The 19,738-nt window shown below is 36.8% G+C and overlaps 2 protein-coding genes across 3 annotated transcripts in view; one reads left to right on the plus strand and one right to left on the minus strand.

Moving 5' to 3' along the window:
- Positions 1-949: 949 nt before the first annotated feature.
- Positions 950-8,334, minus strand: znf276 (zinc finger protein 276). Its single transcript, XM_037682675.1, has 12 exons — positions 8,297-8,334; positions 6,055-6,364; positions 5,406-5,718; positions 5,265-5,311; positions 4,750-5,184; positions 3,631-3,712; positions 2,809-2,892; positions 2,339-2,458; positions 2,140-2,215; positions 1,818-1,935; positions 1,562-1,661; positions 950-1,298 (listed from the first exon to the last, which is right to left on the minus strand). Exons 2-12 carry the CDS (start codon positions 6,305-6,307, stop codon positions 1,028-1,030), a joined length of 1,899 nt encoding a protein of 632 aa, XP_037538603.1. The 5' UTR covers positions 6,308-6,364; positions 8,297-8,334; the 3' UTR covers positions 950-1,027.
- Positions 8,335-10,256: 1,922 nt separating this feature from the next.
- Positions 10,257-19,738, plus strand: part of vps9d1 (VPS9 domain containing 1) — a 24,144-nt gene continuing 14,662 nt past the window's right edge. For both annotated transcript variants that reach the window (XM_037682677.1, XM_037682676.1), the window contains exons 1-8: positions 10,257-10,381; positions 11,351-11,423; positions 13,244-13,432; positions 13,589-13,763; positions 14,099-14,210; positions 18,346-18,408; positions 18,797-18,849; positions 19,562-19,649. In XM_037682677.1, coding sequence (XP_037538605.1) covers positions 10,289-10,381; positions 11,351-11,423; positions 13,244-13,432; positions 13,589-13,763; positions 14,099-14,210; positions 18,346-18,408; positions 18,797-18,849; positions 19,562-19,649 — 846 coding nt within the window. In that variant the 5' untranslated portion in view covers positions 10,257-10,288. The remainder of the gene's footprint in view (positions 10,382-11,350; positions 11,424-13,243; positions 13,433-13,588; positions 13,764-14,098; positions 14,211-18,345; positions 18,409-18,796; positions 18,850-19,561; positions 19,650-19,738) is intronic.

Consider the following 19,738-nt stretch of genomic DNA (forward strand, 5'->3'; position numbering starts at 1 on the left):
GAAAAACTGAACTATAAAGTTATTAAGCATATTTTTTACCTATTTGATTAGTTTGTCGGTGCAGCTAGATATGAAAATTTGTAAAGTTATTTTTTTGTAGCAACAATAAAACATTTTAGTTCACTTTCTGATGGCTGATAAGAAGCAAAAATCTTGATCCAGTTTGTCCTCACAGATGTTTAATTTCCATAGAAAACAGTGTTTTAAAGACTGAAGGAGTCTTTAGGATAAAAGACGAAACGTTTCAGCAAAGACTCCGTCCAGAGGACCTGACGCCATGTTAGATGGTATTTTATGGTTATTGATTTCATTCTGTTTATGTTTTTTGTGTTGTTTAATTAGAGACCTGTTGTGCCTCTGAGCTACAGTACATTAATGTTATAAAAGTACAAACTTATCTTAAAATTGTGTTTATAACAAGGCAAGTAACTGTTGGTGATTCAGGATGAAGTTCTTCAGATTTTAACCGTTAAAACTGTTACAGGTTATATTTGTTATTTTTCAGCCTACATTCTGTAATTATCCCTGTAAAGTCACTGACCGCACTAATTCATGTGATGTTAAACTGTTCACTGTAAACAGGTTTTGAAAATGTGCAAACCAACCTGTTACATCTCCTGCACTGCTTCAAACGTGTACAAATGTTCTGATTTTGCTTCTGTTTTGAGTTTCTGGAGACAGAAAAAAAGAGGATTAAAATTAGGAGCTAAATGCTCCTTACGCTATTTCTGCTCAGCAAATGTTTGTTTTGCCAGAAAAACTGAAAATTTCAAGTTTCACTCACAGAAAAACATCAGTTTAAAATCTCCTGGACCTGAAGTACACAAGAAGGAATGAGTGTTTGTTTTTTAAAGGCTAAAATGAATTCAGGCAACAAAAAGGTAACTCAGGACAGAACACAACTTGTTACAACTTTTAAGAACTGGTCAGTTAAAATAAAACGTGTTGGTTTGTATCAAACATCACGTCCAGAAACGTCCCAGCCCCCAAACCTCAATACCATTCAGCAGACCTGGACCCCTTGTTGTCACCTGTCCTGGTCTTGCTGGACCACTTCTCCGGTCAGACTGATAGTCTGCAGGTCAGTGTACTGCTGCTGCTGCTGGCTGCCCCCCCTCTGAGCCTCTGCTTGAGTCAGCGGGTGCACCATGGACATGTGGACATTCAGGTTGTGGGCTTTCTCGAAACGCTTCCTGCACATCAGACACTCAAACTCCAGATCTGCCTCAGCCTTGTGTTTGGTCATGTGGTACTTTAGTGACGCTCTCTGGCGACACTGGAATCCACACACCTCGCATCTAAAAAAGTAAAAATAATAATCTGATTTCTAAAATATAAACCACGCCAGCTGCTAATAAAAAAAATGTTTAGAATGGCTTGTCATTTCTGTGCAAATCAAAATTTTCTTAAGTAAAATTCACTTTCAGGGAAAACATCCAGGTTATTTAAAACCGTGACAAATATTTGATTTTGGTCATTTAAAAAATAGTTAAACTGTAGGTTGCAGGTCTGTGAAGCTTGTGAATTACAGATATATTAAAGTGACATTATCAAGACTTACTGGAGTGGTTTGGCTCCTGAATGCCTCATCTGGTGAACTGACAGATGTTTCCTCTGTTTGAATGTTTGACCACACTGGTCACAAATGTAGTTCCTTTCCTCTAGAAAACAGAAGAGAAAATTAACAACGATGCCTACATTTTACAATATTAACAATAAAATTAACTCATATCAAAGACCACTGAGGTGAAGCTCAGTAAAATACACCAACAAGAGACAGAAAAGGAACTGCGATCCTCATCTTACACAAACCTCACCTGTGTGGATGAGCTTGACGTGTCGCTGCAGGTAGCGATCGATCATGAAAACCTTGTTGCAGCCAGGATGGGGACAGGGCCGTTCCCGCATGTCCTCGTGATGCTCCTTGATGTGTTTCTAAAAAATCCACACCACAAGAAGAAAATCGAACACCTGTGTGACATCTCAATCGTGTACACATTAAAATGTCAACGTTAAAAAACAAAAATGCCACATGACAACGAAAGCTCCTGCCATTTTCTGTTGATTTCATTCAAACAGAGTGAATAAATTCCAAACTGCACCTGATTGTTTGTGAATCTGTTTTTCTACGACACTGACCTTCAGACCATCAGGAGCTCTGTAGACAGCTGTGCAGCCCTGATAAGGACACTTGTAAATGTTGGGAAGTTCCTCTCTAAAAAAAAAAAATAAAAAAAAAAGGGAACAAGTTGTTAGTCTAAGCTAACTAAATAAAAATATGGATTTTTTTTTTTTTAATACAGAATTGCTGCAAAACCCTGCAAGACTCAAGACACACCCTTTGGGTTTGAACTTGTTCTTCCAGCCTGGTTTGGGTCCAGGTTTCTTTCGGGCTCTGGGCTCCTCGGGGGTTTTTGGGCTTTGCCTTCTTTTGCTGACGACATTCAGCCTGCGAGCTCTGGGAGAAGGAGAGAAGGTGCAGTTAGTTCAAATGGTCTAAGAGCCATCAATGGCAAAAAAATAAACTCTTCAGCAAGGCTGGAGAGCTTTGGTTCCACGAAAGTTCACTGCTATTCAGGAATCACAAATTTAGTTTTACTACTTACAAATTTGTCAGTTCAGTCATTAATAGTGTTTAACGAATCTTAAACTAAATAAGGTTGTTTTATGTTGCCAAGTGTGAACGATTTGTGACAAAAATCTCATTTTCTGTCGTCACCTTTTGTCTTGCTGATAAAAATAGATTATTATAATTATTTAGCTGTTAGTTGCCAATCAGTACAGCCCACATGAAGCTTTTCTACCCACCTCTTGTCAGAGTACGGCTCAAACTCTTCATCCAGCTCGTCTCCTCCTCCTCTAATCTCCTCAAACTCGTCCTCAGAGATCCCCCTGAACACACCCAGGTGACGTTAATGTATCTGCTGTGAGGTTCTTAATTAGTGTCACATTAAACATGTGACAGTAAGTGTTGACGTAGCAAATGGTAAGGTAAATTTAGTTTTTTTTATGACAAGAAACAAAATCTGAAGAAAATACAAACAATGAGGTACTAGACTGTTTTTAACTGATGGTTACAGTTTAGTTTCTTTATAAGCTGTCAGTAAAAATACTTGTCTAAATTAGGATTTTTAACAAAATACATAAGTGGCATAACTATCTGGATTTTTTTGTTTGTTTGTTTTGTTGTGTGCAGTAATAAAAGTAATTCATTTTAAAATAATACCCAGTTTAATTGTTTGCTTAAGCCAGTATTATGTTGAACTATTTGTTTTTCTATTTAAAATGTTAATTTTATTCCAGAAACCGGTACTTCAGGATTTATTGTTTTTCTTTATTAAACTTATTCTGTATTTATGAAATGCAGTCATTTAAATTATTTTGAGAAACAACTTGAAACACTGCATCACTTTGAACTAAAATATCTGTATTTAAGAACCAATAATTTGATTATTTGAGCAAGAAACCCACAAACAAATTAGCTGTGCATGAGTCTTACTCTATAATACATCTATAATGTCACATGTGCTCATTTTGAATACACAACTTTCACTTTAATATGGTATAATTAGTTTTCCTTAAAGAATCAGAGTATTTCCAGCAGCAGGAAGCATGAACGGAGAGACTAACCTGTCGGATAGATCACTGTCTGCAGTCCGGTCCTGCAACGGTGCTGCACTTGGAGACATCAGCTCCTCGTGGCCTGGAAGATCTGGGACAGATCGAGAAACCACAGCCACTCATCACAAGCAAAATCAAACTGGTAGGACTCAAAAATGTGAATTACATTTGCCTCAACTTTTACGGAGGAAACATTTTGGTGTCTGTTGTATTTATGAGAGCTGGGCAACATTTAATTCCAAAGGGCCAAACAAACTTGGTTATAAAAAGCTATTGGTGATTAACAGTTAAAATATGGACCATTTAGAGCTGTTATGTAACATTTATAGTGTCACATAACCTTAATTTGTCTGCATAACCACAAAAATAAAAGCAAATGCAACTTTAAGCTTTTTTAGTCCAAAGACTTTTACATGTGGACATCAAAAAGTACTGGTGGTCCAAGTTTTAGTTGCTTTAAGATTTTTTAATAAAATGCTAGAAGAGAGGTAGATGGAAACAGTTTAAGGAGCTCAGGATGTATTTTGCCCTCGTCTGCTTTAAGTAGTTTAAATTGTGCATCAATCTAAACATCCTCAAAACTCAAAGAATAAGGAAATCAGACCTGACGTGAACAACTTTAGTGAACGTTTACGCCTGAATTTCTTTTCTAGTAAAATGCAGAAGTCATGAACATTTCATTGTTGTTTTTTTTAAACTGCAACAAAAAGTTACAAATGCGTTATTTAAGGTAACTCAACTGGACATTTCTATAACCAGTGAAAACATGCATTTACCAAACAAATTAAAATAAAATTAAATGAATTTATACTCGTGAAGCTACATGAACGTCGTTATCGTCATCGATCCAAAGGCAACACAAAAGAAGCCTTCAGTTATCAGAGAAGGGCTCAGAAAAATTAGGTTGCAAGTAAAAAAAGCAAACAAAAAAAAAACACTGGAAGCAGGAAGGCTATCATGCAACATGAGCTGTCTTATCAAATGTGGTCTTGTGTCTGTGTTCACATTACACAGCCTGTCCACCTAACCAGATGTTTAGTTGAAGCAGATCAACTTTGTGTTACTGTGCCAGCCTGAAAGTGATATTTGCTGTATCTGATTTTATATTTCTGTAGTAAATAGTTTTACCTTCACTGCTGCCGGTCCACTCATCCTGTGCCAAGTTCTGTATCTTTACTGCATCTGAGGGTAGACTTTGCTGAGCCAGAGTGCTTAAACTTCCCACTGATGTTCTTTCATTGCCACCAGGCACTTCCTCCTCATCCTCTTCATCTTCTTGTTCCCGTCCCTCCTCCTCTGACATTACTCCGTCACCATTCCCCCTTCTTAACGCTCCGCTGCTAGAATTCACTGTGTTATCTGAGTAGGAAGCAGTGGTGCACTGAGCATCCATGATGTATCTGTGACCATCGACACAGCCCCACACAGCCTTCATGGAGCCCCAACACTGGCCCTCCAGCACCTCCTTCAGGTCAGGACAGGAATGGCAAGCCTCTCCATGATGGTGTGCCCAGTTCACCAGGCTTTGGAGGCACTTGGGGTCTGATGAAAAATTTGACGTTGCTAAAATAAAATAAACTACCAGTAGTTAGAAGACTACACACAAGCAGGTTATTTCTGTAAGGCTGTCCCATTTTATTTACCTCTCAAACTATGGTTTATTGAGGAATTTGGACTCTTTGCATTCTTCCTGAAAAAGGGGAGAAAAAAATGACTTGTGGTTTTGCACTTTCTTCAGTTAGAAAGAGACTTCTAAAGACACTCAGGGGTTTTCCACAACTCACCGACTTTGTAGGTTCTCCTTTCCGACAGGCGGCAGGTTGACCCTCTGCAGAAACCTGATCAGGATGCTGTGGCACTTGTAGAACTTTGTGAAACATTTTTTGCAGATAAACTCTGAAAGTCGGGGGTCACGGTTTAGTTGGACCCCAACCAACCGCTGGAAGTCAGTATGAAACAAAAGTGGAGACTGGGTTGCAGCATCTGAATCGTCAACAATTTCCAGAGAATCCTGAGACCACTTGTTAAATGCGTGCCGCAGGCTGCGCGGGGAGAACTTTCCGTGGCAAAGCCGACAGACGGCAGCTGACAGACGGCCTGTGAGGAGCCGGAACAGAATGAAAGTTTACAGATTTTAGTGCAATCTCACGGGTATCTCAAATACTGTTAACAAAACAAATGCTTTTATTTAGTGTTAACTTGGTCTACATATAATAGTTTGATGTATGTTTGAAAAATTTACTAAAAAATACTTTTTTAATTTTTTCACTATATCAGATGGTATTAAAAACGAAAAGGAAACAAGAGCTGAAATTATGCAAAATAAATATCATATTCAAATACATATAGTAATGTAATTTCACCAAAGAAGACCTATTTAATTTCAAGCTATGAAGTTCGTGCTTGAACACGAGTTCATTCTCAGCCTCTCACCTGAAGATCTGGACTTGCTCTCGGGATGTTTCTGTGCGTCGTCTGCTTTGTTCAAGCTGAAGTCCAAGTCAGCTGTTTTCTCTGTTTCTGAACTGTCAGGACAAATGCTGCCAGCAGTCGGGGTAACAGTCTTCCACAGTTTTCCACTGCTGCTAAATGGCATTTTATCTTCACTTACATCTGCTGCCGTTTGTACCTTGCCAGTTTGTTGCATGCGCTCTGAAGTCCTAAGACGTCTGACTTTCTTCTTCATTGTTTGTTTGTGTTGTTGAACCACCAGAAGTTGATCGTGTAAATAGTGTTCTGCTGCCTGCACCACATTAAAAAAAAACAGCAACATAAGTCACAGGACATTGATTGAACAGTTTTCTGAAAGTTTTACTGAGCGCAATTTAAAGTGCCAGTGGCATCAAAGTTATGTTATAAATATGAATGCATTTTTGATAAGATAACATTAATAACATGTTAAAAATAATAAATACTTCATGCCGCTAAGGTGAATAATTGAGATATTTGCATGCGCGGTAACAGAAATTTAAAAATAAGAAATTTCAAAGGGGAACTCCTGCATGTAAACACAGCATTGCTAAAAAAGCTAACACAGACAGTAGAGAGTAATTTAATGTTTCATCATGTTATTATGAGTCACTATCAGAAAACGATGAAGAAGAGTCAGAGTTCAAATATTAATGTTTCAATAAACAAAGACTTCCAAAGAGTTCTTTTTTTTTTTAAGAGTTCCCCTTTGATGTCACTTCCTGTCTCACTCCGCCTGAGTAAAATTCAAAAGAAAAAATGCCAGATATGTGACAAAATGGGTAAAATTAAGAGTATTACACCATCCATCCATCCATCCATTATCTTTACCCGCTTGTTCCATTTTGGGTCACGGGGGTTGCTGGTGCCCATGTCCGAGGGGCAGACACTGTGCGAGGGGCGGGGTACACCCTGGATGGGTCGCAAGTCCATCACAGGGCCACATAGAGACAAATGGGACAAACAACCATTCACTCTCTCACTCACACCTAGGGACAATTTAGAGTTACCAATCAGCCTAACATGCATGTTTTTGGTCTATGGGAGGAAACCCGAGTACCTGGAGAAAACCCACGCATGCACGGAGAGAACATGCAAACTCCACCCAGAAAGGCCCCTGGACCGGGGTTTGAACCAGGGACCTGCTCGCTGAGAGGCAGCAACTCTACCAGTTGCGCCACCATGCTGCTCGAGTATTATACCAAATTTCTTAAATATTAAGATGTTTTCTCCCACTTCTTGTATTTGTAGGATATGTATGTCATATACTTTAACTTAAGCTTGTAAAATATATTGCTTTTTTTTTTTTATCCCTGGTAATAATTTAGGTTATCATGTGCTTTTCACAAGAGTTGACCACTGAGGAGAACAGCAAGTTTGTGTAACAAAAAGAAATTAGGAAATTTCTTAAAATTGCATCAAAACAAAAATATTGTTTGGAGGTAACAAAGATCAAGAACTCAAGACTAGTTTTAAGTTAAATTTATTGGTAACATTCAGTTTATAAAATAATGCCATTTTAATTATCAATTGAAATTTTATTTAAAAATTTCTCAGAATTATATTGAAATTAGTGAAATTTCAGGACTGTTAAAAAAGACGTGAACTACCCTGATTTTTTTTATTTTTATTATCGTGAGCAATGTATTTTTCATGCTTTCCAAAGGTCTTTAAAAATCCCCTTTAAACAGTAGCTGCTTCTTCACACTTTTCAGTTGTTTTTAAACTTATAATCAAATTGGTATTTTTCCTAGTTTGATTGCATCAAAAAAAAAAATCCTAAAAATAACTATTGAAAAAAAAATTTTTTTTTCTACCTGAAGATTCAACATTTATCATTTGCGCAAAATAAAAAAATATATGGGCAAAGTTATTGAGTTTTGCGACAGGACAGGTTGATGAACTAATTATCTTATGCAAATGTATCGTCCTTTTTGCTAAGCACTGTTTGGAAACTCATTCACTGACATTAAACAATTATATGCTTAAAAAGTAGATATACAATTAAAAATCCGAGCTGCATTCACATATGACAAACACAAACAACCGCCTGAGACATTTTGCATCGCAACTTAATTCTCTTTACTGGTGTCTTAATTACAAAAACAGACGCTAGCTGGTTAGCCTCGTTAGCTATAGCTAGTACACCGCGTTTGGGTAAAAATAACGCAAGATACAAATAATATTATCGTCGAGCAGAGCCTACCGTGAATCTGCACAGATAATAACAGCTGGAGAAAATGTTGTCTTTGTAGCAAAAAAGAGAAAATTTTCATTAGACAGAACAACAAAACTGGTTCAAAATCTGCTAGCAGTTTGTAAACATTAGAACCCGGAAGTGCTACCGGAAAAAAACAATGGAAGGAAAAACTAGAGAGCGCCACCTGCCGACCAACATAATAATAATAATAATAATAATAATAACCAATTAAATAAACAAGTTATAAAATATAATAGAAAACTATGTAAAGTAATGAACCATATACATCATTAAAATATTCAAAGGTAAAACATTTTTTTCGGCTGCTCCCTTCTTCAGGGGTTGCCAGCGAGTGAACTCACATGAATAATTTGGCAACCTGAACTCAAACACGCAACCACGGCACTGACCACCAAGCTACCTTCTTCTTGTCCTCAAAATAATGGACCAAATTTTACAGAATGCCTGATTTTAAGAAGTCAGAACTCATAACATAAAGAGGCACTCATTGCAAATAATTCATGAAGTAATAAACATGATGCACACAATATCTTTCTCATATGGTTATTGCTTCTTGAATTATAAAACTTGTAAGCAACCTCTGTGACTGGATGCCAACGCCAAGAGCCGAAGTAACTGAAAGGTCAAACTGTAAACGTCTTGGACTACCAAAAATTTTGCAGAAGCAGTGTGTGTTTGATCACCAAGCTCTTTATGAAGCTCTTATAAAGCGCCACTTGATTTAGGATGAAGCATAGAGCTTCCATGCTTGATCCCCGATATTAATTCTTGCTAGTTATCTTACGCCATCTTTCTCTTTTGTGTTTAGCAGCCGATTCACACTATGTCCACCTAATCATCTTCTATGAAATTTCACATTTGTCCAATTCAGACACATTTATTTTCCTACACAGCCTAATGTAGGTTAGCCACATGACTCAAACTTCCACATTGTTTTCAGCAAGGTTCAGTTGAGTGCTTTAATTGTTTACATTGAGTGTGGACCCACATAACCCTAACCCACATGACAGGAAACCTACTGGAATAAACATCTTCAAACTACACCTTTTCAATTAGTAAATATAACCTTTTTATGTTTGATTTCATGCTTTGCAATAAGCACTTTGTAAGCACAGATGCTGTTTCTCCATATATGCGCAAGATCACTTTAAGTGATTAGCCACAGATAATTAGGGAAGCATGATGCTTTAACTTTATATGTCCTTAATTAGTTGAGTTCACCTTCATCATACAGAAAACTTAGTGTGACACTTTCTGACAGGTTTATTAAAATCCATACCAGCTGATTCTCAGTGGAAAGTTTAGGATGCTGCAGTCGAACACAGGAAAGCCTTTTAAACAGTTAGTTACTGTCTTGTTAGTGCATGTAACTAAAACAATTGAGATTAGATCTTGACAAACATTTTTACTGTCATTGTCGCACATATTTGCATGAAAGGGGGAAAATGAGTCACAAGGATCGAGTGGCTCATCATCAAGAAGACAGAACTGTTTGCTTTTGGGTGTGCATTTAGAATTATTATTTTTATCTATTTCTTATTAATGTTGTCAGGTTTTTCTTAATTGTTGAGATACTATTTGTGTTCTAGATCACATGCAAAGCATGACTATTGTAATGTCTATATTATCAACTTTTCTAAAATGAAGAATATTAACATTAAAATGTTTCCCAACCTTGTTCTTTGAGACACAGACTGTTCAGCATGTTTCAGTGCTTTTCTGCAACTCACCAGAACTAAACTAAACTGGATAAACTCAACAATTCGTCATCAGTGTCAGCAGAAATCTGTCACTGACTCATTGAAATTCTGGGACGATGAAGCGGGGAAACACCTGAAACAGACAGACTGGTCAGGTGCTGACCTCTTTGTTGCTGTAGTACAACTGTGTGAACAGCAGGGGGCGGTGTGGACCTGCCTGAGCGCAACAACAACAAAAAAAAAAGACGCGAAGAAGAAAAAAAACAACGGATTTACAATGGCTGCCACTGACGGTGGTATAAAACCTCTTCAAAATGCCATGAAAATGGCCAAAGTGGCGATACAGCTGGACGGGGAAAACAAACCCAAGGTAGAGAGCTTCATAACAGGATAGTGACGATAATCGTTTTTATTTTAACCCGAAAGAAAACGAAGGTGTGGTGATGTAAACAGACGGAAGGGGGCGGAGGTTAACGCAGCTGCTGGGAAACAGGACAACAAATATCGTCAGCTTATATATTTTATATCTGTTATGGTACTTAAGACTGTTTCAGACAACTAATTAAAACATTTTAAGCGACGCTAACAAGTTTGTTATTATTATTATTATTATTATAACGCTGTGATATCGCTTACATTTAATTTGATGGGCTCACCTCTTCTTCCTCAATGGCTTCTACCGTGAACCATCTAGTTCCTCACCCTCTTATTCATGAACATTCTCTGTAGTCATTGTCTTCTCCCTGGCTGCTCCATATGGCCATTGTCCAGTGGATCCACTATCCAAATCATCCCAGCCTTGCTTTTTTAACTTTAAACAAACTGCTCAGTCCGAGTTTTTCTCAGCTTCCTGTCTTTTTCTTAGTGCCACCATTTCCTAACTGCACATCACAGCAGGTATCCCAATAATCACCAGGCATTCATAATATAAATCTTCACTTTCCTTTTAGAAAGGATTTTGGTGTCACAAACCACCCCTGACACTGGTCTCCATCCACTCCACCCTGCCTCCACTAAACTGGATTATACTGAAATAGTCTTAATTGTGTCTTCACATAAGCTTGTGCCAACTTGGTTATTCAATACATTTTGTATGTTTTTTTTAATTCTTAAACATTTTGCTTCTTTCTAGAAACCTTTACAACACTAAACCGATTTGATTCACCTAGGCTGTTTTAATGAGAAAATATCCATTGCCACTCCTGTTTGGCATTCCAACATATTTTTTTACATGAAAACCCCAGCAGTTTTTATAATGACGTGTATAACTCTGTGTTTGTAACGCATTAGTTATTGTTTATCCTGCTATTTATTTGACTTGTTTGTTGTCTCTCTGCAGGAAGCTTACTATGAATACATGCGGACCATCAACTACATATCACATACACTTTTAGAGGAAGCAAGTTCTCAAAGTAAGATTTGTCTTTAGCTGTATTTTAAAAATATAAACAACATTGTAATTTGAATTGTAAAATAGTTTAACCTACCTCAATAAAATATGTAGTCTTTTGGCTGGTTTCCCTTTTATGTATTTCTGTACAAAATTGCCAATTACACAGTACTGCCCAGTGGATGTACCAGTCAAGTAAAAAAAAATAAAAAACCAAGCAAGCATAAATGTAATTACTGGTAGTTATTTTACTCTTTCAGTCAAACATTTAAAAAGTGTAAATAAAGACAAATGTCCATGTTGTTCTTGTGTTTGTCCTTTGCCTTGACCTTTTTTTTAAATTAAATGAAATAAGTCAATAATTTAGGCACATGTGTGCCCTGTAGAGAGGTGGAGGTATGCACTTGAACGAAGAGAAAAGAAAGTCAGCCGTAGTAAGACTGAGAACATGCGCGTGAATGAGACGGAGGCAGGCGGAACAGTGAGGCTACAAGGAGCAGAGGTCACAAAGGTGCAGGACTTCAAGTACTTGGAGTCCACTGAAAATGGGGAGTGTGGTAAAGAGGTAAAAGAAAAAAGCGAGTCCAGGATGGAGTAGATGGAGAAAAATTTCAGGAGTGTTTTGTGACAAAATGGTGGCAGCAAAGGTCAAAGGAAAAGTTTACAAGACAGTGGTGAGACAGTGGTTTGGAGACAGAGACATTGACAAAAAGACAAGAGAAAGAACTGGAAGTAGCAGAATTAAAGATGTTGAGTTTCTCCTTAGGAGTGACAAGGATGGATAAGATTAGAAATTAGATCAGAGGTACAGCACAAGTTGAACAACTGAGAGATAAAGTTAGAGAGACCAGAATGAGATGGATTGGACATGTCCAGAGGAGGGGCAGTGGGTATACTGGTAGAAGGATGTTAGAAATGCAGCTGCCAGGAAAAAGACATAGAGGAGATATATGGATGCAGGTAGAGAGGACATGGAGGTAGTTGGAGTGAGGACAGAGGATGCAGAGGACAGAGTGAGATGGAGGAGGATGACTCACTGTGGTGACCTCTGAAGAGGGAAAAGCCATCCATCCATCCATTGTCTTTACCTGCTTCTTCCTTTTTGGGTCGTGAGGGTCACTGGTGCCCATGTCCAGCAATCACTGTGGGAGGGGTGGGGTCGCAAGTCCATCACAGGGATGAGGGAAAAGCCTGAAGAAAAAAAAACAAAACATACTGTAGGTAGAACTTATTTGAGTCTGAACTTCTCACATAATCTGGGATGTATTTCCTTTTTTGTTTTAATTTTCTAGCTGTTTTACAGCTTTTCTCTGTTTTTGTGCTTCTATATCAACATTTTTTGAATGTTGCTGACCTAAAATTCAAACTACCTTATATTATTATATTTATATATTTAAAATATACAAATTTGTAGGTGATTGGATTCTGTTTAAATACATTTTTATCAAGGTCTCAACTTGTAGTCTTTTTTTTCTTTTGTACATCATTGACAAATTTGTTGTCTTTAACAACCGTGTACTTAATGATATAAAATTATTTATATCGTGAACACAAAAATTGCTTTTTTTTTTAGGTTTAAGTATTTAGCAGGTAGTAGACAGACGAACAGACCAGACTTGCTTCAGGGACCAGAAGAGCTTAAAGTGGACAGCTTGTTGTCGTTTATCAATTTGATCATTAAATGATCTAATCAGCTTGAAACAGTAGATAATTGTTAGACATGAAACCAAATTAGATCTCAAGTAAAACCTTTTTAGAGACTTCATTAGAATAATCACTTTTGGTGCCGTTTCTTTAAATTAATCAAGATTTTATGACTTTGTTTTTGTTTTGTTGCCTCAGAGGAGAAGGAGATGGTGGCGGTTGAAGTGGAGCGAATGTTGAGGTTAGCTGAGCAGTGTCTGGAGCGAGCGAAGTCTTTCATAGGAAAGCGCTCTGACCATCCTGACCTTCCTACTTCTCCTTGTTCAACTGGCCAATCAGAGCCTCTCCAGACTACTGTACTCCCCTCTGCTACTGCTGCGAACAGTAGTGAGTTAAATCCCCTTCATCCAGAAGCATCTCCTTTATTAATACACATCAGTCCCTGCTAACTTGAAGCTGGTTGATACAACAAAGTCCCTGTTTATTCACCATGAGATTTTGTCTTTTAAAGCTACCATCACTTGTTGTTCTGTTTCACATTAGGTGTTGATGTCCTTGCTACTGATAGTCATAATGATGCGCGACACAAAGCAGACTGCCCGAACAAGACTGGTCACCGCCGGGTTTTGTCAGATGGTGGTGGAGAGCTGTCTCCTTTTCTTCCTCCTGAAGTCTTCCAGAGATTACAAACCATGGCTTCACAGGACACATGCAAAAAGTAAAGATTAGTTTTAGTCAGAAACTGCTGATGTTGCCTTTTTAAAAACTTTTTGGTAACACTGCTGCAAAGCTGCTTAAACCATCTATGAAATGAGGAGTTTAAACACCTTTTTCACATGAAATGTCAGTTTTGACCAAAACAAACACTCCAAGTACTTTTTTTTAAAGAGAAAGAGCACAGAATAATTTGAATTAGTTTTAATGTATGTATTTAGCCTTGTCTATCACTTTGGACATGACTAAATGTTCATTTGGATCAGTTTGTCTAGTTGACACATGTCGCGTTAGTTTTGTTTTTGGGCTTTTGACTTTTTTCATGTGGTGGTTCTTCAGAGAGCTGACGCCGTTGGAAGAAGCTTCACGTTTGAACCTCAAGTTGAAAGCAAATTACGAAGCCCGTCTGGCAAGACTCGCACCTGGTCAGGCCTGCCAGAAGACTTCTTTGGTAGGTGTGAAGTGTTTGTATTATACAGTAAAATAAAAGAAACAATTGGACAGAACGTTTTTCAGTCTCTTACAGTTCTTTGTTTCTACAAGTTTCATGTTCTTTGAGATTCACAAAATCACAACATCCTATTTATTTACCAGCTTCACACACAATTAGGCCGCGTGTGAAATACCATTATTACAATGAAAGAAGCATCTTGTATATTCACTATACCCTTAAAGTTTCAATACACACTGTAAGGCATCTTTAATAAGCTTTAACATTACCCTCTCTAGATCTAGCTTATGCTCTATATAGACCCTGTAATTGATCCCATTACATGGAGTTAGCTGTTTTAGCTCAACTTTCACTTTATCTGTTTCCACTAATTCACACCTTGATTTTACGGACACAATAAGAAAAAGGGTTGAACCTTTTAAACATTCTGTTCTTACACTAATCCTGCATCTTAAAAGCTTCTACATGATGTCAGTATTCATAGATATTAAACTACAGCAATCTCCCAACTTACGTGCTATTTATTTTATATGTGCTACATCATTTAACTAATTGTTTTATGGTTTCACGCTTCAGGCCACCTGTTGAGTTGGAGTGTGAAACGAAGAAAAGAAGTTTGAGTGATTTTTTATTCTGGGTTTTGACACAGTTTGTGTGTTTTTGTAGTCACTGAGAGATAATTTGTACAGGGAGATTTGCACATATATATAAGTTTCTCCTCAAAACAAGCATTCGTGATGTTTTCCTTCCCCTGTTTGTGTTCGTACTGTTGGTCAGTTTTGTTTGGTATGTCTTTGATTCCATTATTTTTAAAACAGTTTTATCATAATGTGCCATTGTATCAGCACTCACAATCCGCACAATTAGAAAGTTCTTGACTTCATACTTTTGGCTACAGAAGGATGTGATAGATAGGTCAAGCAGACTTTGAAACACTGAATTGCCTTTCAGAGTGAGAACAGCCCTTGTGGCAGTTTAAATCTTTTACAACCTAAATTCAGAGAATCTGGAGGAAATTAACTGCAGAAAGGACAAGACCATAACCCAAAGATGGACACTCCTGATCAGGGTTAGGGTGTCATCTTCTAGATGCCACCTAATCACGAACTTACAATCAGCAGTAATTGATGTAATCACAATGAAAGGATTATTCTGGGAAGCTTTTGTAAAGCATTTTATAATAGACTTATGTGCAACATGTAGGTCTTTTGTTACCTTGTATTAAACAGCAATGACTCTTCTGGCTTTGAAGCATTAGAAAAGCACTGTTATATAGCAGAAATATGATGATATGATGCTGATTATATGACTCAAAGGACCATCCAACTTCAAACTTCAAAATTGTCATCAGCAACAAGTACAAAACCCAGTCCCTGTTATATTACATATGAATGTTTCTTTTCAGTGCCCTGAGGTGACTTCTGTTACACTATATAAATAAACTGAATTGAATTGAATAGAATATTATGGGAGCGACCCGTCCAGGGTGTACCCCGCCCCTCGCACAGTGATCGCTGGACATGGGCACCAGCGACCCCCGTGACCCAAAATAGAATAAACGGGTAAAGATAATGGATGGTTGTATGGAGAATATTATGCGAGTTATATATGCACTTTTTGTAAAGCTCACTTGCATTTCTTTGATAGGAACAATATTATGGAAAAATACTTGTATTTTTTTCTTAGATAATATGCTGCCGTCAAAGCAATTTTTACTCAAACATGTAAGCATTTTTCATGAAAACCATGTTTTGCAAATGGAAATAGAGATAAAGATATAAATATTAAACACACAGTGGCTCAAACTGATGCAAGATGTAAATAAGTGAAAACAAATAATAGTATTAAAGCAGTACAAATGATGAAAGATACATCTAAAAAAGTTTAACTGGTCTTCTGGACATTAAAAAAAAAAAAGTTTTTTTTTTTTTTAATGTCCAGAGAACCAGATTTAACTTTTTTAGATTTTTCTACTTGGATTATTGAGCATGCATCAGGATAAAAGATACAGTTATAGAATCAATAAAACAAAACAAAACCCCTAAAAAAAATCAGGCTGGACGCGCGTTCAAAACATGGACTTCCGGTGCTTTTATTTTGAATGGTTGCACTTCCGGTACGACGCTAGCTTACTTCGTCAGTGATTAAAACTCTACGAAACCCAGGTGATGGGGGGTGGTGTACCGAAGAGTTTTGTTAACTTTAGGAGTCAAGCTTCGTAGAAGACGTCTTGGTCCCCGTTTTTCTTCTTTTGTCTAACAGTATTCTCATTTTGAGAAAGGAAAATGGTAATTCTTCCATTTACTTGTTGTTCTATTGGTGATTAGTCTTGGATCTTCGATATTTAATCGTTAGGACTTTTTTTTTTTTTTTCAACTGATGCCCATTTGTCATTTAGATACGCAAAATGTTTCGACACCAAGTGGAGCTCCGTCCTTATTGGAGAAAATTAAAGACGTTTGTAAAGGTAAAGTGAGGTCAGCTATACCTTAATGTTGGCTAATAGCAGGTAGGTTTTTTCTCCTTGGCACTTTAAGCACGTGAACCAAAATACATAAACATTACGTTTGTTACGTAGTTTGATGCAACCAAAGTTTTTTTTTTTTTCACCTTTTATTTAACCAGGCATAAACACTAAGAACAAATTCTTATTTACAGTGCTGGCCTTTATTTTAATGTAAAATAAACTTAAACCTTCTCTATTTCCCATTTTAAAAAGACTCATAAAAACACTTATGAATATTTTCAAATAATACGCTATTCCTTAACAATAATCTCATAATCTCATCTAATAATAAGTTTACTGTATTTGGTGTCAGTTTTAGCTTAAATTACTGTACTTTTATGCAAATTAAGCTTTTACACCTTCCCTGTCAGTTCCTAATTTTTATATGATTTTTTTTGGTTTACCTAACCTAAATATTTATCTTTTGTGTCGTCACAATTTGCTTTTGGCAGCCATTTCAAGTATCTTTCTATGAGTTTATGAGTAACTAAATAGTCATGTTATCAGGTTGTTTGGAGACATTGATAATGTGATAAAGGCAGCTTGTGATGTAACTATTGACAAATTTTGTCTCACTTTAGTTGTTTTTGCTTTCTATGCTTGTTTTGTTGAGACTAAATCTGATGGACTCATTGTGGCTTTAGGCTTTTATTTTTATTTTATTGATAGCATCACATGTCTAACTCACATTTCTCCTGGAAATGTTTAAAGGTGGAACAACGTCATATATTTTGTGCCACTCTTTTCAGTTTGTACAGACCAAATAAAACGTACAATGCTATTGTTTATACATACAAATGCTTCACTTTGACAGAGGCCTCATATTTATATGAAAATGATTCAGTGTTGATTGTCATGTGCACAAATGGACACACTCACTAAATGGGAAAAGGCTTTATTTTGCTGTAATGTAAATGGTAAACAAATGTTTTATGTAATATGTGTAAGATGTAAAATCGGTTTAATACCAAGATACAGCAAAATACTAATAGCCACATCCTGGACTATATGAATATTCTATAGAATGTGTGTGTGAGGGCACAGACAAGTTTCATATGTTTGCAGCTACTGAACTTATTTTGGAAAGATGTACTTATGGCTGAGTTGCATCAAAAATAGAAAGAACTTTGAAAATATGACTGAGAGACTGCACGTTTTGTTCACTTGGTTGTTTGAAAACCAGCACATAGGAAGATGGCATCTTACTTTGGGTCACCTTTGGATTTAAAAAAGGAACAATTGAGGCTTTTCATGCCGTTTTTTTGTTTGTTTTTCTTAATACCATACCATACCAGCTTTCTTTACAGACAACTTTAAACACCCACAGGCCCAAACGTGAAATATGTCTTGCAATGCTTGGTTTGGGCTTCTGCGCAGTATGTGATTTGTTGGAGTTGTGTTGCCAGTCTTATTTTCTCTCCCCCCCCCCCCCTCCCCCCCATCACATTTTTAATATCAACAAAAATTTAAAAGAAATGCTAACATTTCTGACTTTTTTTTAATTCAAAAATACTATTTAAAATGTAAAGGGTGTGTATAATCTGTAACTTACAAGAGTGAATATTTAAAATCTATTATTTATTTATTTATTTGTTGTTTTTGTTTGTTTTTTCCCTATATCCGATTCAGACACTTTCTCTTCAGCGGCAGATGATGGAGAATCTCATCATAGCCAAAGCCAGGCAAGATGCTGTATCCTTTGGGCAGCTAGTCCTTTTTGCTGTGAAAGTCTCCACTTTGTTGCTTGACCTGTGAGTTGGTTATTAAAAAAAAAAAAATGCTGAATTCCTAAATAAAGCAGGTTTTTCTTGTAAATGAGTCCACGAGGCTCAATGGGATTAACCTGTACAAAACAGGTAAAAACACACACAGTCTGCATTTGCGGTGAAATGTGTGAGAATAATCAAATATTCATAATAATAATAATATTAATTTAGGGTGTTTTTGCTCATTTTAATACTTGAATAATCCTACAGAAAGATCTGTCCACACCTACTGTTTACATCCAAAGTTTTCTCATATACAAGCACCATCACTTAAGGCTGATCTGATTTGAAGCTTGCCTTAATGTTAACTCCAGCTCCAACGGAAGATGGAGGAAAGAAGACTAAGGCTACAGGAGGAAGCCAACAGGTATACTCAATCTCTGCATAAATGTATTTAAGGTGTGCCTTTTAGCGCCCCTCCCTTTCCGTTTGCTCTGATTGGTTCTAAGCTTGTCCAATTGTTATCTGAAAAATTATCAGTTACTTTGCTTTGGCATCCTCTGCCTCATCATGTTAGTTTTTCCATTGTCTCCTAAATCTTGCAGTGATGTCAGTATGCACATGGACTTTGTGCTCCAAAATGCAACAAAAATCACAAAACAACTTTCTACAATCTGAGTCCGTTTGTTTTCTCTACAGCTCTAAAGACTACATTTGTTAAGTCTCTAAAAGAGTTTAATCAGTTTTGTAAATTGTTTTGGGTCTCAACGTTTTCTATTTGACGTAAATAAATCCTCATAATTTGCAAATGGCAAGCTTGTTAAACTTTTTCACATTTTCCTAATTGTATATCAACATAACCTTGAAGTGCACAAATACTTTAATTCACCTGACTATCAGTGTGTTAAGTTCAATGGCTGTAATGAAGTACAACTTAGTCCCATAAACACTGTAAAGGGTTTTGATTGCTATTTTGTGTATTTTTTTAGGAGTTGACTTGCTACACTTTCTAAATTAAAAGGATACAGACTAATTCTTCATTGCAGTTAATTGTTGTACTGTCAAGGTTGGCAATTGTTGTGCGTCTGCTTAAAAATGCACAGATCAACAAATGAACTTGTGTTTGTCTGTCTTAATAGGAGGTTTGCTGCATCAGGAGCAATGACAGCAGAAGAGCAGGAGCAACGAACTCTTTATGCAAACGTACTAGAATATGAGCAAGATCACGTAAGTGTTGGGAGTAAATAAAATCAGAGGGCACAGAAACTTGTGGAGTTTATATATATATATATATATATATATATATATATATATAT

The sequence above is a fragment of the Nematolebias whitei genome, chromosome 10 (genome assembly GCF_014905685.2).
Source record: "Nematolebias whitei isolate Nwh7 chromosome 10, NemWhi1, whole genome shotgun sequence".
Taxonomy (NCBI): domain Eukaryota; kingdom Metazoa; phylum Chordata; class Actinopteri; order Cyprinodontiformes; family Rivulidae; genus Nematolebias; species Nematolebias whitei.